This window comes from Diplotaxodon limnothrissa, linkage group LG12, assembly GCF_057381915.1.
Source record: "Diplotaxodon limnothrissa isolate DT_005_m linkage group LG12, D_limnothrissa_male_GT1.1, whole genome shotgun sequence".
In the NCBI taxonomy this organism is placed as follows: Eukaryota; Metazoa; Chordata; class Actinopteri; order Cichliformes; family Cichlidae; genus Diplotaxodon; species Diplotaxodon limnothrissa.
Window position 1 is genome coordinate 35709512 of NC_140607.1, and position 24411 is coordinate 35733922.

At 40.2% G+C, this 24411-nt stretch overlaps 2 protein-coding genes across 2 annotated transcripts in view; both read right to left on the reverse strand.

The window, feature by feature from the left end:
- Positions 1-3055: 3055 nt before the first annotated feature.
- anxa3a (annexin A3a) lies at positions 3056-13521 on the reverse strand. Its single transcript, XM_085366896.1, has 13 exons — positions 13503-13521; positions 13378-13425; positions 13173-13260; positions 12889-12983; positions 12348-12461; positions 10545-10635; positions 10279-10358; positions 8811-8867; positions 8633-8726; positions 8455-8550; positions 7976-8034; positions 7037-7159; positions 3056-3115 (listed from the first exon to the last, which is right to left on the reverse strand). The coding sequence occupies exons 1-13, from the start codon at positions 13515-13517 to the stop codon at positions 3056-3058; spliced, it is 1020 nt and encodes a 339-aa protein (XP_085223022.1). The 5' UTR covers positions 13518-13521.
- Positions 13522-18493: 4972 nt separating this feature from the next.
- fras1 (Fraser extracellular matrix complex subunit 1) overlaps positions 18494-24411 on the reverse strand; it is a 302138-nt gene continuing 296220 nt past the window's right edge. Inside the window, exons 66-73 of the mRNA XM_085367553.1 lie at positions 23885-24035; positions 23484-23591; positions 22872-23031; positions 22661-22777; positions 22357-22523; positions 21713-21918; positions 21472-21618; positions 18494-19685 (exon numbers count right to left, since the gene is read on the reverse strand). Coding sequence (XP_085223679.1) covers positions 19101-19685; positions 21472-21618; positions 21713-21918; positions 22357-22523; positions 22661-22777; positions 22872-23031; positions 23484-23591; positions 23885-24035 — 1641 coding nt within the window. The 3' untranslated portion in view covers positions 18494-19100. The remainder of the gene's footprint in view (positions 19686-21471; positions 21619-21712; positions 21919-22356; positions 22524-22660; positions 22778-22871; positions 23032-23483; positions 23592-23884; positions 24036-24411) is intronic.

Sequence of the window (24411 nt, forward strand, 5' to 3'; positions counted from 1 at the left end):
TCGATAAGATCTGTTTTAACTTTGATTACACTGAGTTTTTGGTTTTGGATCAGCTACCTTCTCTCACCTTCATATTTCTGACATATAACATGTTCCCTGGTTTCATCATTTCAACAATACTCCCATTGCAATTACCTGTTTGGTGTTTTCCTGCTATGAACGATTAATTGTTTTAACCACTGTGTCGTGAATTTGAGTCGTGATGTATCCCAGTCCTTTCTGTCATCCTCTCCTGTTTCTTCTTCTATTTTCTTTTCTTTTCCTGTAAAACCATCATCCTCTCGTTTCTCCCTTCCATAGCTTTTCCCAGTTTTCCTTCTTTGGCTGCCTCATTATACCTCCTTTGCAACCACATTTTTGGGGTAGCTGTGGCTCAGGAAGTAGAGCTAGTTCGAGGTTCGATCCCTGGCTGCTCTAGTCTGCATGCCAAAGTATCATTGGGCAAGATACGGAGCCCGAGTTGCTCCTGATGCATTCAGGAGTGTGAATGTGTGTGGATGTAAGACAGAAAAGCACCTAAATGTAAAAGAAAGTGTTTGCATGAATGTTTGTGAATGGGACATGTTGCACAAAGTGTGTGAGTGCTTGAGCAGAAAAGCACCACATAAGAACCAGTTCATTTGCCCTGTTATTTCCTTTTACTCCATAATGTGCTGATATCTATGAAAAGGTAACCATAAGCCCATCATACTGATTCTGCATAGCAACTGCTGAATCTCTGTTAGAGTGTCTGGTCTGCTGTCTGATTAACTGCAGTGTTACTGTACCTGCAACACTGCTGCTGGGCTGTTTAAAATGCACCTGTGCAAAGTCTTAAACCCTAAATGCAGGTAAACTTTAGGAAGATGTTTTTCCTCATTAGCACCAGGATGAGATGAACCTTGAATTGAAAAAAATGATTTAACCCTGAAAATGATGGACCACCAGCATCATCAAACTTCATGGCAGTGACGTTACTGTATCCTCAGGCAGAAAAATCATGTCCTGTTTGAACACTAGATGTCAGCACGGGTCAAAAATATGTTTCTTATGAAAACTGACACTATAAATACACCAGAAATTATTCTTGTGAAGGGTAAAAATATCAGATGTACACTGAAACCATTATTGTACATCGGACTGACTCGAGAAAAACAAAAAACATTATTCACTGAGTGTTGCAACAGTTTCATCATAATCCAGAATAAATCACTTAAAAAACAGAAAGTCAGGGATCAAGTACTACAACTAAAAAACACTTCCCCTACGGTTAGAGACTTTTCACTGTGTAGAAACCTACACTGGAAAGCGGATGCGTGTTGTCATATTTTACCGCTTTTTTCTAATTTGATGGCTTGTTTTACATGCAAATATTATAGCTTCCAGTTGCTCAACAGTGTTAGATATTCTTTTTTAATGATGCTCCAAATGTTGTCACCTGGTGAAAGGTCTGGACTGCAGGCAGGTCTGTTCATCACCGGGACTCTTCTACTGTGTCGCCATGCTGTTGTACTCAGTAAGTGATTTAGCACTGACTTTCTGAAACATGCAAGGCCTGTCCTGAAAAACACACTGCCGGGACGGCAGCATATGTTGCTGTAAAAACTCTATAAGCCTGTCAGTACTGATGGGAACTTTCCAGATGTTTAAACTGAGAATTCCATAGACAGCGATTCAACTCAATACAGCCAATCTTTTTGTATATAAGAATTTTTGGGGACCCCTACAGAAGTCTTACTTTGATCCAAAGGAATCGCAGCTGTGTTTTAATCCTACTTTAAACAGTTTTTGTTCGTGGAGGTTTCATTCATGAAGCATAGAAATGATATGTAGGCATGAACCTCTTTGCATTTGTTACAGCTAAATTTCACAGTTCTGTTTTGTAACCGCAGCCTGAGTTCACTACGACAAGCTTTATTTTCTCTCTCACCACAAGGTCATCCTGCATCATTAAACTGAAGGCCGCTGCAAATCTGGAAGATTGATTTTTTTTATTTGTTATTTTTCCCTGCCCACTTGCTCTTCCTTAATAAATTCACTGAGATGTTTCTCCTTTACCCTGTACATGACATGCTGGAATAGTAAATACATCAATACCTCCCCTGTAGAATGATGATGAGTATATTCGGTTTGCTGCAGAAACAGGTCCACCACCTGATTCTTACAAATTTGCACTTTGAAAGCAATTCCCGATCACTGCTATGCTCATTAACGCATTCTCTATTTTCTATCCAGTAAAATGATCAGATACTGGAGCTTTTGTGTTTCCTGACTTTTGTTGCCCCTTTTAGCAAGATGAAATTGTTCAAAGGGACAGAAAATTCTTTGCTGTGCAAGATAATGATAAATATGTTACTTCCTTTTGACCCACACTAAAACAATATAATACTACATCTGCTTTTCCTCTTGCATAATCACAAGAATTGTAATTTACATACATGCCCATCCTATTGTCTGTCATCTTAGCAGTGCCACTCTAAGAAATGAGTGACTTTAGGTACTTTAAAAGCATTTTGATTGTAGAACTTGTGCACTATTAAGCTACTTATGTAGAAATATAACATTTTTTTTTTTTAAAGTTGACACTTTTTGCTTTAAAGTATTCATTGAGTACTATAAAGTACTCATTTTCCACAGTGATTTTATTTGTGAGTAAATATTCAGATCTCAAAGACGCCAAGAAAACAATTCCAAACCCGTTATGAGCTGATATTTATTACTTTCCCTTAATTAACTGCTTTATTATTCATTCAGTTATAGTTTAAGAGTTACAGCACAGAGGAGCCATTTATATTTGATTAATTTCAAAGATTTCAGAAAGGATGCACATTTTAATGTATGCTAAAAACTGCTGCAATGGAAATATCTGCAAATTGGATTAAATATTCTACATGTGGCCAGTTTATCAATAAGACAGAGAAACTGCACCACTAAATCTTTATTTTTATTACATCCTTCTCCGTGTGCAAATTTAAGAAACAGGGTTACACAGATAAACAGAAAAGAGAGGCAGGCGTGAATGACACAAGCGTGAAGGAGAAAGCGGGTTTCTTCTCGTCTTCAGGTGGACGCTCTGTTAATCGTCTCCTCCACAGATGGCCTTCACACACTCACACTGGTCGCCCGACAGATCTGACTGGAGGACACATCAACACAAGCAAAGAGTCAAGCATCCAAAAGCACATCCCACGTTCGGTCTGGACCACTGCAGTTTTTTTTTGTACCACACTTTTGTTCTGTTTTTTGTGTCAGCGAGATCAGTGAATGTGCAGCAATGCCTGTGAGCCAAAACTTTGATTGCAAGAACAGAAACTCCACCCACCTGTTGTTCAAACCTTCAAATCAGAATAAATAAGCTTAAAGGAACGATCGTCTTAAAGACAGAGGAGCTAAAACAGCTTCAGGCAGAGGGTGAACTGAGGGGCCCAGGACAAGATATTATACTGGATTATTTTAATCTCTGAATCATGGCAAACTACTCTAGTACAGTCCAAAAAAAGTAAAATATGTTGGTGAAGCAGGCAAAACAGACCACCTTTAACTTCTTAACATGTGCCAGGGCATCAGAAAAGTGTCCAATGTAACCACATGATGAATAAAAACAGTTTCAGAAGACTTTCAAATCAACTCTCGCACACATTTCGGCCTTAGAGATTTTGCATTAATAGATCCATTTGTTATATAATTTCATATAAGGGGGCAATAATGACCCTGACTGGCCTGTCTCAAGCTCTCTGTGTTTTCAGGGGGACAGCGGTGTCAGAGAAAACACTGCATTAAAAAAATTATAACACTTTTCTGCAGTGAAGCATGGTGGTGGAATCATCATGATATAGGACGACTTCTTAGCAGGAGGAACAGGGAAATATTAGGAAATGATGAACTGCAGCAACTTGAGGCACTTCCTGGTGCCTCTCCAGCTCCAGGAGAAGATGAACTCAAATCTGACTGTCCTTAGGTGTTCTACAGAAACTCTGTAGAGTATCTCAAAGATAGCATATAAAGTTTGGGGGGATCTGACAGGAAGAAGTTGATCAACTGCCAAAATCCAGGTCAAGCTGGGAGTTGTTAAGTAGTTAAAAAAGTTAAAAACATATCGTCACTATTTAATTCTGACCAGAATTGACAGCAAATGTATCCAGTAATATTACAGTCACAGCGCAAAGTGTGAAAAAGTGTGAAAAAAATGCTTTCTCAGGAAACTGTAAAACTGGTCTGTTTTTTAAGTATCTGGGCCAAGTAACACTTGGTGTGTCAGAAGAAGCCTCAACTCCTCCAGGAACTCCTTACAGGCCAAATCGTCTTCTGCTGTATTTTTTTTTTAACATGATAGAGAAATGACCGGCCAAGGATTTTACCTGGTTACAACCTGTTTTTCCTCATGTCATGTCTTGCGTTTTGGCCAAACAGTCTAATCTTATGTACTCATTTTTATACATTATATATATTATATTGTATGTATATATATTTTATACATACAAGTTCTTTGAAATCCAGTAACAGATTTAATATACATCTGAGAAAGCATCACTACATGTGTGGACTCACTCCCTGCATCTCTCTGTTTTGAGATGCGCTTGCATCTCAAAACAGAGGATATAAATAAAACATATAAAACAAAAACAAAACATATAAAAATAAAACATATAAAATAAAATAAAACATATAAAACAAAAAACATATAAAATAAAACATGCCTCTCATGCTTTATTTGTTTCATGAAGCAGTAAAATTATATGAGCAGTAGTGAAGCTTGCAAAGGAGGCAACTGGACTGCTTTAAGTTTGTGAAGATGTTTCACTTCTTACCCACGAAGCTTCGTCAGTTCTAAACACAAACAGCAGCGTGTCCCAGGTATTTAATCCCCGAGAGAGGCGGTCATTTACCTAATATTGATCATCACATGAGCCAAGCTGTGAAAAAAGACCTGGGTCATTATCTTTGCTGGGGGTTAAGGGTCAAACCACTGTAAGACCTTGCTCCACCACATCATGTGACCTTTTGAGGTCACCTTAGGCGAAACTACACAGGAGAAACACAACAGCCAGTCCATAAAAGCACAGATGTAAGATAAATATAGATGAGCCACGTCAACAGGATGATGTAATCTTAAGATCCCTTTGCAGACACTACACACTCACACCGTGCCTCAGGTGACCTCAATAGGTCACATGACAGGGCGGGGTAAGACATCACCATGGTTTCGCCCATATGCCTGAATTATATTTGAGTGGGAAAGCTGAAAGCTTCCACACAACCTGATGTGAGAAACGTAACCATATTTGGGGTTGATGGAGCCAACAAATAATGTGTGGCCTGCTCAGCACCAGGCTTTACTAAGATTTCCTGCAGAAATCTCAATCAGGCCTTAACCCCAGTGATAGTATTGACCCGCGACCTTTTTCACACCTTGGCTCACGCGATGACGCACATGATCAATATCAATAGGTCGACGAGAACCTCGGAAGAGGAAAATCTACATGAGGGGTTAAATACCACCTTTTGTGGCGAAGCAGTCCAGCTGCTTTCTTTTTCAGGCTCTTAAGACCTCCATGACCTGGATAACACAGACAGATGTGAGCCACAGTCGGCTGCCTGTTCAGTCCTTGTGCTCCGGAGCATCTCCTGCTTTTTATGTGACTCCAACCAGAAAATCAGAGAAAGATATTCATGATGCGCGCATGGCTTGCATCAAATAAAACACAAGCGGCTTCATGAAAACTTAACTGCATAATTTACTGGCATAGAAACATCAGCTGTCTTTATATTTGGCTCTGATGATACAACTTGTAGGTGGCGTCTCTTTTAATCTCCAATGAATTAAGATGTCGCTCTTTCTCGGACTTTTGGAATCTGACGTGAAGAACTGTTGCAACACTTTCTGATTTCTCCAGTGATCCAGCAGATGAGTCATTTTGTGTCAGTACTCTCTTTGTGTGTCTCTGAGGGCCTCCAGACTCATTTAATTATTCAAACATATTTTGGTTTGCAGATATCAGAGTGATTCTCCAAAGAGACCCGAGCTGCCGTTACTGTACGTCAGTGAAATTAAACTTCAAAGTCTGATGACGTGTTAAACCTCAAAGAGTGAATTAACAGAGGCCAGTATGAGACGGATCAAGCTCAATCAAGTTTTTTTTTTTTTCTTTTTTTTTTCTTTTTCTTAAATGACATCAGAAACAGCAGTATGCGACATTACGTGATGGCAGAGCTTCAGTTCATCCTTTGTCTTTTTTTTTTTTTTTTTTTTTTTTTTTTAATAAATAGGACAGGGGGAATGAATGAGAGAAAGAGGGGGAGAGAAAGAAAGAAAACCAAAGGGGAGAAGAGACGGTGAGAAGGGGGGGGAAGAGAGACAAAAAGAAAAAAAACTCCTGGGTCACCTGTATGGAGAAAAAAAAAAAAACAAACAAAAAAAACAAACAGAGGAGACAGCAAACAACAAAGAGCAACATAATAATAGAGAAAACAAAGCACCATCACAATAAACTAGCTAGCCATAGATATCAATATTTACTAAATAATAAACGATATTGTGCAGCACGCAAGATAGACAGCGCACAGTGTGCTTTGAGGCAGCAGCCAAGAAAGCTTTAGTCCGCGTCTGTGAATACCCATGTGTGCATATCTGTGTGGATCAGCATGCTTGCATTCCAAAGGTTTCTCCATGTAATGATCTGCTAGGGAGTGTGGGGGGGCCACAGCCCCGTCCTCCAGGGTGTGAAGCGGGTATGGAGGAGATCAAAACTCCAGACATCCAGAGGCCCCCAGAACACAAGAGACCATGGAAGACCAACAGAGGGGCAGCCGCGCCAATCAACTCAATCAAGTTTAGCTTCAGAGTGCATAGAAGGCCTCTGATCGTGCTCGAATTTATTATCAATTTATGTTGCTGCAAACTGTGGATCCCTGAGATGAGCTGTACTGGAGTGAACCCAGTTCAGCGTGGCTATGGTAGCATCAGGTGGCTTTATTCAGACTTCATTTATTGAATCAATAGAATTCAGAGTAAAAAACTGAAAAAGTGGCACTAAAAGTTAAAAATCTCATTTCTCACCTGAATGGCAGAGAGCAGCGAGTGTTCGTAGAGTTTCTTGAACTCGGCTCTGATGTCCAGCAGGTCGATCTCAGACCGGCTCACCATGATCCGGTTCAGAGTGGACTCATCAGTTCCTGCACCCTGAATACGAGATTCATTCAGTTAACTTACAAAATATATTTAAGCACAAGGTGGTAAATGAATCCAAAACTAATTACGTTCTCTCTGTAACATTAGTTTGTGTATTTTATTTTTATTCTTTTTATTGTGTTTTACTGGTCCGGCCCATTTGAGATCATACTGTGTGTTTTTTCCACAAACTAAAAGGAGATTAACAGGCCTGTTTAAAGGGTGGGTGGCCATAAAAGGCAAGGAGCTAAAAAAGACGATCAAAGGATGAACTGAGTGGCTGGGTGAGTGGTTTAAGGTCAACATGCTGGTTGTGTTGTGCACCAACTATCAAGTTACCACAACCCCATCACACCTTATACTGGAAACTCGAAATGAAAAACTCTGCATGAGCGCTTGTACAACAGGAGAAGGACTCAAAACGGTTTTTCCACAAAGTCTCTGGAAAGCTGTTTAAGGATCAGGGAATCTCTGAGCTCCTGTACAACCACATATGTGCTCTGAACCCTGCCAGCACAAACAGAGACACGAGAGGCCAAACTGACACCAAAGCGCAGCCGCTCCACGAGGGTGTAAGGTATGAAAGGATTATTTTTAACTTATGCAATGTTACCCAGATAATAAAATAAGCAGAACAGATCCACTTTAAATGCCGAATAATACTGTTTGGTAATAAAACACATGTCTGATAGTCTATTAGTCACATGTGCATACTTTTTATATGATACTTGATAAATTGGTAAATGCACCAGATGGAATTAGTGTGAAACAATAGTGACTGCAGGACAAAACTTGTGTTGTAACTTAAATTAAAAACAGTGTAATCACCTTCATGCTCTCATGCAGGAGTTCTGCAAAGTAACCTGGTACGCTCTTCACACATTTCACTGGAAAAGGAATTAAAAGGTTTGAACAGAATAAAAAAAATCTAAATCAAGAGTTTTAAACATTTTACAAATTATGCTGAAAAAACCTCCCACAGCTGACCTTGCTCACATTTTAAGGCACCGTAATGATGCTGAATAAACTAGAAAGAATGTCAAAGAGAGAACTACAAAGTGTACTGAGGGGGAAAACGTATAAAAGTAAATCCAAATTAAACTCATAACCCAAAAATAAACAGAAAATGTTAAAGTACTGACGTAACTGAGAGCTACCAGATGAATAAAAGGAGAATCGTTAAGATTTAAAGCTGCTGCAACATTTTTCCACTGTGTGTATTTGGACACCACAATATTGAGTTTCTACATGAGTTTGTCCACATATTTTTAACTAACCACTAACCCCGACCCTGCAGATCAGCTTACCAACAGCCACGAGCAGGTTCTCCAGGTCTCCTGACATCTCCCCTTCAATGCTTTGCTGCAGGGTCTTTCCACTGATGTTCTTGTATTCAATCACAGCTGCATAAAAAGAACCAAATCGCTTTATTATTGTTTCTTATTGGGGGAAAAAAGCCTTTATAAAACACACGATGTGACATACTTTGTCTCAGGTGAGGAATGCTTTTTTTGCAAAGGATTTCAATGAATTTAGATTCGTCGGTGCCCCACTTCTTCTCCCCGGCATTGTAAAGAGTCTGAGCAGAAATACAAACAAAGCTTTAAATACATACATGACATAAAGAGAACAGCACGTATGACACACATGAAGAATACCCCACCTTGGCGTCTTCTCTTGCCTTATTAACATCCACTGTGGTGCTCTCATCCCGCTTACCCTGAAAACGAGAACAAAAGCAAAATCAGTTTGAACCATTTCATCGTTCGTCTGTCTGAGTGATGACTTTTAGGTTCAGGGGACTTGTTTCTTTTAAATCTTCTGTTACTTTTATTTCATGGCTCACATATTTTGTTTACATATTTTGCTACTTTAGCTGTTTCAGATAGATGTGATATCCATGAATGAAGAATGTGGAAACTTAACAGAAAAATGGAGCAACGTTCCACCCAAGCTGCTGAGTTCCAAGAAAAGAGAACTGATTACAAGAAGAAACTGCAGAACCGGAGCAGCAAGTTTGCAAAATGAATGACGGTGCACGAGCAAAGATTTCATTTCTGTCCAAAAGTGCTCCAAGCGTGCCGTACAATGCGGATGACATCGTGGTGATTACTCATCGCGTATGAAACGAGGAGGAGAATCGTACGGGGCGAGTAAATCCCGTTTGTGAAACAAAAATGTAGAAATGAAGTCTGGACGCTTTCCAAAGACTGATGCATGCAAACAAGATGGCAGATGTTTTACAGATGATTTGACTAAAGGAGACAAAGCGGCTGTGGGAGCAATATTTTCAAGGTCTTTATGGCTTCATAGAAAATGTACAAATATTTGCATAGAGGATTTGGATGGAGGATATGCCGTCCTGTGAAAACCTGTTCCCATAGGAACTAAGAGGAAATTAGAAGCCAGGTAGTGCTAATAAAAATCGCTTGATTAATTTGTCATCAGCCAGTGCGAGCACCTCCTGCAAGCAGAAGTTTTGGCAGTTTGTTGGCCTTCAGCTCTCAGACAAATGCCACATTCTTCCCAGGGCTGGATGATTCAGCGATTTCACCCTGAGGTCTGACTGTGATGCTCACAGAGACTGAAGAACTACGTCTCAGACTCTACAGGACTACATCACGACACGGCTTAGGCTTGCTGAACACCACCTGAACAAAACACAAGATTTCTGGAACGATGTCCTTTTGACGGACAAGACCAAAGTGCAGATGCTTGTCCATATTGCACAGCACCACATCAGGACAAATCCAAATGCATCATGTGAGCACAAACACCTCATACCAACTGTTAAGCATGGTGGTGGATTTCTGATGATTTGAGCTTGTTTTGCAGTTTCTGTTTTGCAGAAAAGAATCAAGCTGCTGTAATGGCCCAGTCAAGTCTAGACACCAATGCAATTGAAATTACTTCAGGTTATTGGTGCTAAAGCCACTGAATCATGTGGTCTACTTAGCGTTTCACAGTTCAGTATTGTTCAAGTTTGTCACATAAATAATGACATTGTGGAATATGTTGCTGTTCATCTGAGCTTTAGCTAATTAATTTTAAAAAGACCAGATGATTTAAAAAAAAACAAACGTCTTAATACATAAAACTCTTGAATTGCGTTTGCTTCTCGTGTAACAAACCAGAGCCAGGAGGAGCAGCGCTTTGGAATAGTCTCCCGAAACTTCACTCTCCAGGGCAGCTGTCAACTGCTTTTTGGTTTCTGGGGAGGGAAGATACGATAGACGATGCTGATGTTAGAAAAACTATCACAAAGCAGACTAATGTCTGTGGTAGATTATTTTGCTGCTGTCCAGCATGGGTAAGGTATATTTTGTTCTTGTGACTAAAAACATATTAGTTTTAAAATAATTGCCAAAAAAAAAGAAGTATCAAACGTAACTTTTACCTTTGAAATAGACGTCACTGAGATCTTTAATTTGTTGGTTAGATCTGGAGGCAAAGATTTCAATCAAGACTTTGTCTTTGGTTCCAGCTCCCTGCAACAACACGCAGTATTACTCAGCTACAGTGTATTCTTTACTCTTTAGTCCTACATATCAGTCAATCAAGAAAGCAATCAATGAATTTCAGTACCGATAAGTCCAAAGGTTTTTAAAGAAGTAACAAGAAGTAACAAGTACTTTTCACTGAAACTCTCAATATAAAGCACAAAGGGATGTGGATGCAAGTGAAGGAAACCAAAATAAAGCCGCAAAACAGCAACTTTGCAACATCTGACACAAAAAACACGTCACAGAAACTCAAGGAGGCAGGTGGATTATTGTCAGAGTCTACGATCAAGAGGTTTTATATCAATCGCAATGACAGCCTGAAGTCTTGAACACACATTTCCTCCTTTTTAATGCCCAACAGGCCTTTACTGCAGCAACTTTCAGTTGCTATTTGTTTGTGGGCCTCTTTGCCTGAAGTTTAGTCTTTAACAAGTGAAATGCTGAGTTGGGTTAAGAAGTTAAGACTTCTTTGCTTCAATAAACTCCTGGGTTGCTCTGGCTGTATGTTTTGGGCCATTGTTCATCTGTATTATGAAACGCCGCCCAGTCAGTTTCACTGCATTTAGTTGGATTTGAACAGACAGCAAGTTTCTGAACACCTCAGAGTTCTTCTTCTGAGGCTGCTTTTGTCCTGTGTCACATCATCGATAAACACTGGTGTCTCAGTGCCACTGGGAGCTGTGCACGCCCAAACCAAACCAGCTCGTGCTTTGGATCATGAGCGGTTCCATGCCATCACTCTGGTAGAGGTTGATCTTGGTTTCATCTTTCCAAAGAATGTTTTTCCAGATCTCTGCTGGCTATTTTAGATGTTTATTACTCCAGTCTAGCCTTTCTATTCTTCAGGGTTATGAGTGGCTTGCACCTTGCAGCGAACACTCTGTATTTACTTTCATGCTGTCTTCTCTTTATGGTACACTGGATATCGATACGCTGACCTCCTAGAGAGTGCTGTTCACTTGCCTCAATGTTGTAAAGGGGTTTCTCTTCACCACTGAAATGATTCTGCGATCATCCACCACTGGTGTCTTCTGTGGACATCCAGATCCCTAAACAAAAGCTGAGGGTCTACACATTATGTCCATGTCCATTATAGAACTATAATTGAAAGATCTTTCAGTAAACAGGTAAAAAAAAAAAAGAGCAAATATGTATGGACATAACTGTATTTAGATAATGAAACCGAGATAAACTGAAAAGAAAAGCATGGAGGAGTGAAACAGCTCGTGGTCAGAGCGTACCATATCATCTCTGAACCATGTTGGTGAAAATGTTGCACCTTTGAATAAACAGTGGTGTTTATTAATGTCTGAAGTCTACAGGGTTGCACTCTCTGCTCAGATTCAAACAAACGCTGCAAAACTGATCCCACTGAGCTTCACAGTGCAAATGGATAATGACCCGGAGCGAAAGGCAAAAGCAACCCGAGAGAAACGAGATACTCTTCAATGGCCAAGTCAGTCACCTGATGCCAACTCAGTAGAGCAGAGGAATGCAGTTTATGGATGTGCATGGATTCTAGACTCCAGGTAGGCATTTATTGCAAAGGATTTTAATCCAAGTATTAAAAATAATTCTTAATTTAAAAATGATGTTAGTTTGTCCAGTTATTTTTGAGCCCATCAAAATGTGCTTGATGGCTGCACTCTGGTCAGCTAGAAAACAACTTCAAGGCAGAATTCATTGAGAAATGTCACCTTCATGGCCCGCATTACTTCATGGCAGTCGTACTCAGCAGGAGGAGTGACGAGCGCCACGAGCAGGTCCTCAAAGTTCCCGCTGGTGTCCCCTTTCAGGTCCTTCACTAATGTCTGTGAGTTAAACACAGCCCAGTGAGTTTTCAGACACTAGCACACATGATCCTGCAGCATTAAACCACACCCATGTAAATACCCACAGATCTCCACCCTGTAAGCTAAACAGAGACTTATCTGGCTAAACACATAAAGCATGACATTCACCTGTCATGAAAAAGGAACTATTTGTGTTCAACACAGAGGTACACATGCCATCAGGCAGACAGCATTCATGTTATTATAAGAATGCAGAAGCTGCCTGATGTTTGCATTTCCAAAAACAGTGAGGTCCAATTTCTTTAACCCCCGCTGTTCTACAACTCTTTTCATTATCATTTATTTTTTTAATGAACATTGACATCGATGAACTATTTCTTAGCCTGTTCCTTCAGAATAAGATGCAGGTGCAGTCTTAATAAAGGAAACAGATTTGTTTTCGTACTCTGCTGGTGGCCTTTTCATAAGCTTTACAGATGAGCTGTCTCTGAGCGCTGCTTCTGGTGGTCAGAATCTCAATCATAATCTTCTCATTCGTGCCTGAGACAAATGAAAAGCAAAGAGTCAGACTGATAAACACAATAAAAGGAACAAGGAACGCAGCGTGTTAACTGTGCTAGCAACCTTCAGGTTTAATCTAATAATCACCTCAATTTGTAAAGTTTACTTTATCAAAAATGTATTGATAGTACTTTCAAATGACGGAAACATGACTGTGTGCATTCGTACCAAGTCCTTCAAGGGCCTTTTTCAGAGCTGCAGCATCCTGCTCTGCATCAAAGTTTGCTTTGGGCTTGATGGTTCCTCGCTCTCCACTCTGAAGAGCACAGATACATTCACCTGTCAGCATTTATTTTGCTCTTTTATGTAATTTCTGTAATCATAAGCCCTTCGGTGACACCTGACGCGAGGGTAAAGGCTTAGTTTGACCTACTTTTGCTGAGAAAGAGGAAGGAGCATCCACGAGGCTTTCCAAGTCATCCTGCAGAGCACGTTAAATAAGTCAAACCCTTACTGAAATAATAATAATGATGATAAAAAACACAGGACATGTCTTACCCATAAAGATCCCATGATGTCTGCAGATAATTTGTCTGCAAAACAGCAACAGCACATTCACTAACTGTCTTTATATGCTGTAGCGTTAAACATTGGCTTAAACGTGAACATTTTATGTACAATGAGCTTATGCACTATTCTGTAAAATTCACCTATTAATCCATCAGTCCCTGAAAATACAGGATATTGGAGTCTTTGTGGGGTGTTCTTATTTTCTCATGTTTGCTGCGATACCTCAGTAAAGCATATGATTGAAAACCATTGCCCTGTTGTCACATCTGGGCTTGTCTATATGAATATCTGCTAAACAGAAAGCAAATAAACCCTTCAGCCTGTGATACTTCTTATTACTGGAGTCACACAGTTTACAGAGAAGCAGCTCCAGCAGGACACTGAGCAAACTGGTTAAGATAAAGACTGGAAATGGAGATAAACTGTAAGACTAATAAGGAGTTCAGGAGACAAGTCACCATCTCTAATCAACTCTAAATGAACAGTGTCTAATGTGCTGCAATGAAAGACGATAAATAAATGAGAAAAAGCTCACCTAGATTTCTCTCTGAACCAGAAAATTTACCTGCTGCACCTCCTGGTTACCTGCAAAAAACAACGAGCTACCTGAAAAGCAAACCGGCCACTCCCAATCTCTACAAGTGACTGCACAGTTTTACAGTCATTGGCCTACAGTCAGGTGATGCCTTCAGGGACTACTTGTACACTTCATGATCTGCAGCAGAAAGCCTTCTAAATAAACCAACAAACTATCTTTAATACTGAACCTAATAATTTGCCTAAATGATATCATGACTTTGCAAAGTAAAATACAGAAAAAAAAAAAGTTTTAGTCTTTATCTGTTTGGTCAGATTTTTTGGTCAATTTGAAAACTCCCACAGTGGGAACTAGTTTAACCTATCTCCACTGGAGTAACTGGTTTAGCAGCACTGGGATGTTTATTCATTAAACGTGGAGCATAACAAATAACACAGTAAGAAAACTACAATCTTAAAAAGACAAAGGAGGAAGCAGCAGCTGGTTTAAAGGGATCTTTACATCATGGAGGTCTTTTTCTTCTTTTATACTTTTTCTGTTTGAGCTTTTTAAAATCTGCAAAAATAATAAATTACTATAAAAAACAATCAAACAAAATTGCACAATATCCTAGAAGCAGGAAGCAGAATAAGAAAGAAAGACAGCTGCAGAGTAGAGTACACGGTGAGATCTAACCCAGTGTCTTTGGTGAGTAGACGGGTGTTTGCCTCTGGTGTGCAGGCCGCTGTCATCAGGGTCCTGCTGGTGTTGAATTTGGAGAGTAATAAATAAGAGGCTGCTGTTATTCTTATACAGCCGACCTCCTTCTCATACAAGTATGAAGTTATTTGGTGAAGTGTTTAAAAAAAAATAAAGGATATATTTTCCTTTTCGATTTCAAACTCTTTTAAAGTCACTCAAGTAAATTTAATGACATTTCTACATGCTAAGACAAACCTGGCGAACATCAGTAAAACTCACTTCATCTTTATTGACTAAAAATATGTCACAGCAGGTAATTGCTGCCATCTCTGTCCTTATTTGTCACAAACTTACTGTTCCAGTGGTGGGCGCTCATAATGATGTCAGTATATACACAAACACAAGTAAATCCCTATGAGCCAAAGGTTTGCCTTAAACACTCAGTTTGAATTTCTAACATGGTGATTGCAGGCAGACAGTGCTTTGAGCACATGCTGTTCAAACCTGTGGTTTATGAGGGCCAATGAGAAGAAACGTGGCTTAAAGCATGGTGGTCAAATATACAGAACGGAGCCCAGGACTGGCCTGACATAAAGGTTCAGCCCACTGGATCATTTTGGGAAATGTAAAAACTGCAAATCACACTTGTGTCTCTTTTACAGCAGCCTCACTTATGAAGAGGTTGTGCATGGCCTGAAACGCTGCACCAGTAGTGCTGTCATGAAAAAAGAAAATTCAGCTTCATTAAGTGGAAAATCTGGACCTCAACAGGTTCTAAAATTATTTAAATACAACCTCAGGTGAACAATATATAAATACACTGTGTCCTCAACCCCAGTGAAATGCTGTGATGGGACAGTGAGAGAGTTGTGCATAAATCAGGGCCTGCAAACATCAATGAGCTGAACCAATGTTGTACAGAAAAGTGAGCCAAGTTCCTCCACAATTATGTGAGAGACTCATAAAGTCACTCAGAAAACAACTACTTCAACTTACTGCTGCTAAAAGTGGTTCTCCAAGAATTTAAGCTTAATCTTTGTTAAGTATATAAGTTAATAGTATAGGCTCATGTGTTGTTGTTCATTTGAGTTTGTATTTATCTAATTATAAAGGAGGATTTTTACTTTCTTCTTTGTGACCATAAGTAAATTATAAACCACTAAACTGCAAAAAAGGGACGTTTTTCTTAATTATTTGTACTTCATTTAATACCAGATCCCATTACTTACAAAGTAAGTAAGTAATGGGACTCTTTTTTTGTGAATTCATGACCTGCTCCTAACTCTAGCTCCTAACTTTTTGCATTGATTTCTGAAAGTGTTGGCCAACAGAGGAACAGAACTCAAACACATTTTTACAGTTGCAATTATTTTCATCACCAGTTTTATAACAAACATGTTGTTAAACTCATTCATACTCAAACAACTGAAATACTTTGCAGTTTTTAGGTTTTAAAATGTTATTGAGGAATAGCTTATCTTAAAATCAAGTAGCTGTATGTGGCTCATAAAGTCAACTGCATTGGATCCCTGCCTTAAACAGAAAGGAGGTAAGATGGCTTGTTTCCGACAGAGGATGAACTGGCCTTTGTATAATGGATTATTATGAACTGTGAATCATGCTAAGCTACTCAAGCAGAGTCCAAGAACAAAATGTGGTTTAATCTTTAAATTTATGGTTCATTAGCAGAATCTAATAGTAATAAATAAAAGTTAAATCAAAAACTTGCTGAGTTTCAGATTATTTTTTATTACTAAAAAAAGGCACCAAATACAGGCATCAGTATTGATAGCATTGTTGTCATTTTCCACAAAATGATAGCACCAAAAACATAATGTCATTCCCATAATTCCCCACTCCCGTGTAGTTTGATAGGCACACAGTGGGAAGATGACAGGAGGTGGGATCAGCGAGAAAGACGCATCACATGAGAACAAACGTGTTTTTCTTCAGCAGTGCACTCGAACCAGTGTCATACACTTAAAAAAATAATACAGGTACATCAGTAGCTGAGTGGTAACATAATACATCACAGGAGGGTAACATAAAAGTACATAAATGAATACAAATAATTATCTGAGCGATGTGAGAAAATGGATTCTGTGTCTTTGGGCAGAACAAAGGCAGGTAGACACGTATCTCCTATAAGTGATTATTTTCATTAGGACAACAGTAAGGCTGAAGCAGTCGATCGTGTGGACGGGATCAGTGAAAATCTACGTACACTGTCACAGAAAAAAACAAAAACTTTGGGTGATTTATTCTGAAATTCATGAGGAAAAATACTGCATGGCACTTAATATTGGCAGCTGTCAGAGCACAGTACAAACTCAAAAATTAAGAACTGGTGTTGAGCAACGTGACAGTACAAATGTCTCTAAGTAAGGCTTAAAAACAGGTTTATTTTTTTAAATGCAAATCCTGCTAATGAAGGCAGAAATAACAAAAGAGATGGCATAATTGCACTTGAAAAGGTTGTCATTCATTTTTGTTATTTACACTCATTCATTCTCGGGCGATAGCAGCACACAGGACGTGCCAAACACTTTAACAGCAGCTGTAGCTCGTGTAGAGGTTTCTCTGAAGGACGTTTCTTTTTCGTGGAGCCAGAATTTTGATGTTTAATTCATCTGCAGAATCACTGAGCAACACTAGTAATACAAGGGGGGATCAGAAAGTTCCAGCTTTTAAGCCAAAAAACCCCAAAACATGAAAACATTGCTTTAAATTTGTCACATTAAAGGTCATCTTCTAGAGAAGCCCTGATTTGAACACAAATAAACTCGTTATCCTCAGGTATAGAATTCAAAAATCCCTCAGTGAAGCAGATAATTCAGAGACGGTAAACCTCTGCCATGAGATGGAAAACTGAGGCCCCTTCATGGAGCCAGGGCAGGATGGGATGGCCTGGAGTCTTGATGATGGCTCCAAAAGCGAGTCAAACCCATCGACCTCCATGCAAAAATGCCCACCTTAACAGCATTAAAAGCACATTTTCAGCCTTGCTTCTATTGGTAGTTTACATTTATAATAAGATGCCAATTATTTTGTGTGTTTTTGGATATTGGAATTAAGGGCGTGGCCACAATAACTGACAGGCGTCCTGACACAAGCCGCTCTCTTTGTGTCTTTGTGAAGCCTTTTGATGATCATCTGATGATGAAACAGATGATTTAACTCCTGATATGTGCGATGTGGTTCAGACCAGAGGAGAAGCTGAGGAGGTTTGGAGACTGCCTACCAACTATTGGAGGTTTACTGGGCACGCCCAAAACTAATTGGAGAGATCCAGCTCAGGAACGCCTCAAGACCAGCAGGAGGAAGTGGGAAGTGTTTCTGGAAAACCTGCTGCTGGTGACGAGAGCTGGGTTTTTATTACGTTCCTTTGCATTTAAAGAAAAACAGCTCTTCATGGCAGGAGCTGACTGTTTGAACTGTGTGTATGTGGAAAATGGTGAATGTATTCAACAATCAGGCACTCTTTTCCTCAACAACAGGGCTGCTAGCACTACTGCTACTCATCACAAAGTTGTAGTCTTACTGTGAAGTTGGGGTAGTTGCATGAGCATCCGGGACTGCAGCACTGACAGTTTATGGTTTGGAACAGAAGCACTTTTCTCATTGACTGTCTATTCTTTTTCCTGGTCGACCGGCAGACGGGTCATTGATATTTGACCTACAGTCAATGGATTCCAACAATTTTCCAACCATGCTGCATTTCTAGAGAACACGGCAGAAATGCAGGCGCACGATGCCCACATCCACCCAAGGGTGGAGGATCCATCCATCAGGAAATACATGAACAGCACGTAGTGATGTAGCAGGAGCTCGGGGAGCAATTTTAAAATAAAGATTTGGCTATGCTCCAGAAGATGATCTTGAAAGGGAGACATTTAAAAGGCCTGTTCTAGGACTTTCTGATCCCATCGTTCATCTGAAGGAGGACTCCTACACTGGCTCCCCCTCCACAGCAGGGACATGAATAGCAGTGACGTGAATAAATGCAGCAGAAAGAGTTTTTTTTAATGTGTTTTTTTTTCTTACAAAAACAATCACCAGTGTCTGAGCTACGGCTCACCGTTTTGGTGCTAAAAAGGTTGCAAATGTCAAGTAACACAGTAATGAAATGAACACAGTTTGAGGTGAAGTTTGGCTGATCAGATGCAGATGTTTTGGCTGTTTCACACAGCTGTGTGTTTTATGGATTCCTGAGGTAGCCCAGTCGCCTGCGCGTCACACTCTTCCCTTTTTCAACGTGGTATAAAAATACATTAACCTCTCATTCCATTAAGTACAAACTTTCTTTTAGAAAATACCTTTTTTAAAATTCCACTTTCACCTTTTCCTCGCCTTCCTCGTCACGCGTTTCAGACCTCAGTGCCGTCGTTGAGGTTGTTGTGGAGTTTGACCTCCAGGTTGACCTGTTTGACCTTGGCCTTGCTGTTGGCCTCCTGGTTGCGGTTCAGGACGTTGATGTTTCTCACCGTGCAGTGCTTGGTGCCGAAGTTCTTCTCCACACACTTGTCCATGCACACCTCCACTTTGGTGTTGAGCGGATACTCCTCGTAGATTTTTGGTTCCTTCTTCTTGCTCTTCTTCTTGGCCAACCGTCGGCAGCGGCGGAACAAGAAGCAGGAGGCCAGCAGGACCAGGACCAGCAGGGTGATGGCGGCCACACCTCCCCCCACGGAGCTGCCCACGTGGGCGTTAAAGGTGGGGGAGGGCCCGGCTTCCAGGTAGAGCGACTTCATGTTGGTGCCGTTCTTTATTTGATCTCCTTCGTTGTCGTAGATGAGCGACTCGTCAAGCGTCAGCCGGCCGCTGCGATCCACCAGGTCACGTTTAGAACGGCTGAGCTGATACGTCACAGAGCGCTGAATCCTGGGGTTGGACCGCGACTCGGGGCCGATCACATAAATTACCTGCAGGTACCACTGGTGCCCCGCCTCCACCTGTCAATCCCCAGAAAGAGAGGATCATGTTAGCTGCACAGTTTGTTGTAAAGTAAATTCAGTGTTCACGAATTATTATGTAGAATATGCAGATCAATAAATCTGGACCCATCCAGCTGGTCTACGGCGCCCCAGAGGTGGGAAGTAACAACGTACAAATACTTCATTACTGTACTTAAGTAAAATTTCCAGGTCTGCATACTTTGAGTCTTTATTTTTTGACAACTTTTTACTTACACTTTAAAAACAAATATCTCAAACTATCTACTCCTTACATTTTTAACACAGGCTCGTTATTTTAAGTTTAACACATTGAGGGACGTTTTTATTTCCCAGCACTGCACAGCTTCAAACATCAACATGAATTAAATTAAATGGGCTTCAAACTAACTGAGAGGGGCAGGATAACAAAGACAATCCTATTGATGCACTGGTGATTATGACACACAACAAGATGAGAGAGATGCATCTAACTAGACCTACAGAAGAGGAGTGAGTGCAAAGAGTGTAATGTTTTTTATGTGGCAGGTAATTTCAAATGAAACTCTAAAGATAGCTTAACATATATTAGCAAAAACAAACTATTTGTGTGACATCGGTCATAAAATGTGTCTGCTGCTGTTTTTCACAAGGAGAGAAAAGTGTGAGCGCTAACTTCACTCAGAACGATGTAAGAAAGACAGGACAGGAGAGAAATAAGAGGTTAAATTTCAAGGTAAGAACAACTCAGTGACATTTGATGAACTGGATAATTTTATCATTCATTTTAGAGCTTTTTTGACAAGATATTGTTTCCATACATGATATGTTGCCAAATTATTTTTAAGTATACTAATTTTTTGTTTTTCACAGGTTGCATGTAAACACTAGGCAGCTCAGTGCAGGCTACACTGTTTGCAGCACTGTGGTAAAACTTAGGGTAGTGAGTTATGTTGGATTGGTGCAGAGCAGCTGTGGCGTTCATGGTCTGTGCAATATTTTTGGCTCATGTGCAAGTATGTGGGTCCCAGTCTGTTTCAATGTTTCTTACACATACACCATGTATATAGTTTCACTCACATATATGTATACATATACACTGCTTTTTATTTTTTTTATTTATTATATATTCTTCCCCCTTTGTTGTATATTGGTTTCTCTTCTTCTTACTTTTGCACCTTTGTGGTCCAGCTACCCAATTTCGCTGTGCAAGAAACTGCACAATGACAATAAAAAGTCTCTAAGTCTCTAAGTCTACTGCAGTTCCCACACCCACTCTTTTTGTGAATGTTGCGAGCCTCCTTCTACACGTTGGTCAAGCTAAGATATCTGAACAGTGGATAAGAATTCCTGTTCTGTATGCGGGTCACTGTTTATGAATGCAAAAGCTTAAGGAACGCTAAACTGTCAGACTTCAGCATTTCAAGAAATTGATATTTACCAGCTTTTGATATCAAACTTTCATCACTTGCCCACAGATTTCACGTATTCTGTTACAATATAACTGATCTTTCATAGCCATATCAAAAAGGTCTATCTGCCATACTTCTTGTTACTGATTGAGATTTTATCAAAGTAACTATTTTAAGCATCTCCAAAAGTTCAAAGCTGCTGTGGCTCATTGAACAAGAAGTCTTTACTGTCTGGACTAAATCTTTATTACTTTCTTGTAATCAAACTTACATATTAACTTAACAGCATATTAACAGCTACTTCTCACATCAGATATATATACACATACACACAAACACACTATTGCTGTGCTAGACAGCGCTGTACCACATGTGCTGTTTCTGATTCCACACACCTTGTAGAGCGCATCAACCTTCATCGTGAAGCCGTCTACACCTGGCATGGCCGTCATGGACTGCAGCTCTGGGATGTCTGAGGCAAAGTGAGCCTCGAAAGGAACGTCGTGGAAAAATCTGTCACAGACATCGGGCTGTTTACGATCCTGCAGAGGAAACATGAAGAGAAGAAATGATAGCACATGTCCAGAAACATTGTAGTCTCTTTCTTCAAATCAGAAAACTTTAATAAATCTGTACCAGCAGCAGGAAGCGATGTTTGAGGTGTTTGTTGGGTTGAATGCAGCCGTACTGCGGCCCCTCGTTGTACAGAGTCCCCGTGGGGTCGAAGAAGGGAACATATCCGTCCCTGCCAGTGCACAGGTAAACCTTCTCCAGCTGCAGTTTGTAGGCTGCGTTCAGGTTCTGCTCAGGGTTCCACAAAACCCTGCCGTACAGAGTCTGACCTGCAGGGGGCAGCAGAGGGACAGGTTTTCTGCTGTGTACTGAAGCGTTTACTTTAGGGAATTAGAGTGACTCGGTTCATACAATATTGTAAAATACAGTAAACAAAATTTGATTGTTTTATTACATAATGAAAACATGTTTCTGTATATAATAGTAACGGAAAAGTATGAGTAATGTGAGGAAATATATTTTGTTAAATTAGTAATCATGTCCACTATTGAATATTAAAAAAAACACAAAAACAGATCAGCATGTTGTTTACATTTTAAAGATAAATGCCTCTTACTGTATAAAAAAACCCCAAATTAGTACAATAAATATTCATTATTTATTAATATTAATAATAAAATAAAACAAAAACAGCTGATTCTGAGGTGGTCAGACTCATTTTTCGTGGAATGACTTTTACATATATATATATATGTATATATATGTACCCATGGAGAACGCTCCTTTGTAGTCCATCTCAGCCATCGACACATCAGCAGTAGCCGGGTCCATCATGAACACCTTCTCATTGTTGCACAGCTGGAACTCCGTGTTGAGCGAGTAAACCACAGGAACAGGCCTGTTGGTTTGTTGGAAGGCAATCGGCACCAGAAACCTGTGGGGAAAAAATTTTGTTCAAGCTCCTTATGCAGTAAATCTCTATGAAATTAGTTTGGAATCTAGTTGGATTTAAATAAGAGAACTAATTTGAGAAACTGTCTGCGGTAAATGTCTGCAGCTGTTTGGTCGTACTTCTCTGGAGCGTGAGCTGTGCAGGACAGCTGTTTGTCACCGGGATCGATCCACGGCTGAGTTGGCTGAACAGTGCAGGGGACCAAGAAGACTGTGTACTCTCCAGAATAGTCCTTCCTGTTCAAGAAAACACAAAATTATTACTATCCCATCATCATGGGAGGTCAACACGACCTGAGCCTATAGGCTGGTTATGAATGAATGTACTGACCTGCTGTAGGAGCTGGTAGCCCTCCACAGCTGGTACGGTGAGTCAAAGGTTTGAGCGCTCCACAGCAGCTGGATGTCAAACTCGATGCCTCCGAGGTGGTCGGGGGCCATGAGGCGGGACTTGTGGCCCGGCAGGGTGTGGTGCTCAAGCACAAACTGACCTGGAGGGAGAATAACAGCAGGGGGTTTGATTTTTAGTGTAAAAAAAAGAAAGAAGAAGAAGAATATATCCTGCATCCTATTTTTGCACACCTCATAAGGCTTTGCGGTCTAAAGGCACCGCAATACCATTTGAACAGGCACAGTAAAGCCCTCTGAATGCAGTTCTACAAACACAGCGAAAACCTGAAGCTAAATTTAAAAATAACAAATGTTTGACCATAAAGGCTAGAACTGTGTAGAACTGTGGGATAAAACTGAAAACCTTAAATTGTCAGTTTAATTTCCTCTCTCAGTGGCCTCCTCATTGCTGTAATAAAAGATGGATTTACATTGATTTACCTCGATCACAGACTGCTCTCTCATTAGCTTCCATTTCTTGTATCAATAATAATATTAAGGCAGACATAATAATTCTATGCAATGCTCTTAGAACGTGTGTTTGTGGACTGACCTCTGAATTTGGCGTGAGTTTTAAACTCAATTACCAGCCGACCGTCTTCCCTGATATAGATCCTGATGATCTGCAGTCTGGCTGAGAGGACGCTGTCAGTCTGGATACCTGCAGACATGAAAAGCCAGCCAAAGAAAACCTAAATTAGAGCAGAAGTACATCACTAATAATTTCTTGAATAAGAACTTGGATACTTGGAAACAGTCTTAAATCTTAAATGATTTATTTCTACAATGCATTTTCATCATTATCCCATTTTTCAGAAAGGAAATAAACATTGTTACCCTGCACAATGAAAGCAAAACTACAATGTGAAACCAAAACACATCCCGCTATATGTTTACATCCAGGACTGTGGACAATAATAAGGTGTGCAGAGTTCATAGACATAAACTCATGACCTGTCCTCCAGAGCACGGTGTCATAGAAGAAAGAGAACTCCATCTCGGTGTGATGCTCCAGAGAGGCCCAGCCTCTCGGGGCTGTGACGTAGATGTAGGAGACATAGAGAGGAACCTGCACCGTCAGGAAGGACTGAGCAGAGTCCCGAACCTGGAAGAATAGCAGCAGCCTTTAATGTTAATTCTCTCAGAGGGTCACAGAGAACTTTCTTCTGTTTGTGAGGACTTTACACACAGTACAGAGCATTATTTCACCATCAAATAGATGCACTATGATTACATGATGGACGTCCACATCCCAACACAGTCACGGTCCCAGGTTCTGTTTCTGGGGCTGTCTACATGTACCCTATCCTGCAATCACTCCTGTGCATATTTTAGACCTTTCTCATGTCAAATGCCTTTATCTGTGCCTCCTCATCTCCTCTGTTCTCCCGCCTGTAACCTGAAAATCAATCAGTCCGACATTGAGGACTGAGGAGAAATATAAACCCATCGAAGTGCTTTAACCTGCATTTGTGCACACA

Bases quoted from the DNA above. Each gene is read 5' to 3' on its own strand.
- anxa3a (XM_085366896.1), bottom strand. The intron at 8,868-10,278 runs GTTTGTTACACG...TCTCGTTTTCAG, and splicing joins CGCTGCTCCTCCTGGCTCTG to GGTAAGCGGGATGAGAGCAC. The intron at 8,035-8,454 runs GTAAGCTGATCT...TTCCTTTTCCAG, and splicing joins GAACCTGCTCGTGGCTGTTG to TGAAATGTGTGAAGAGCGTA.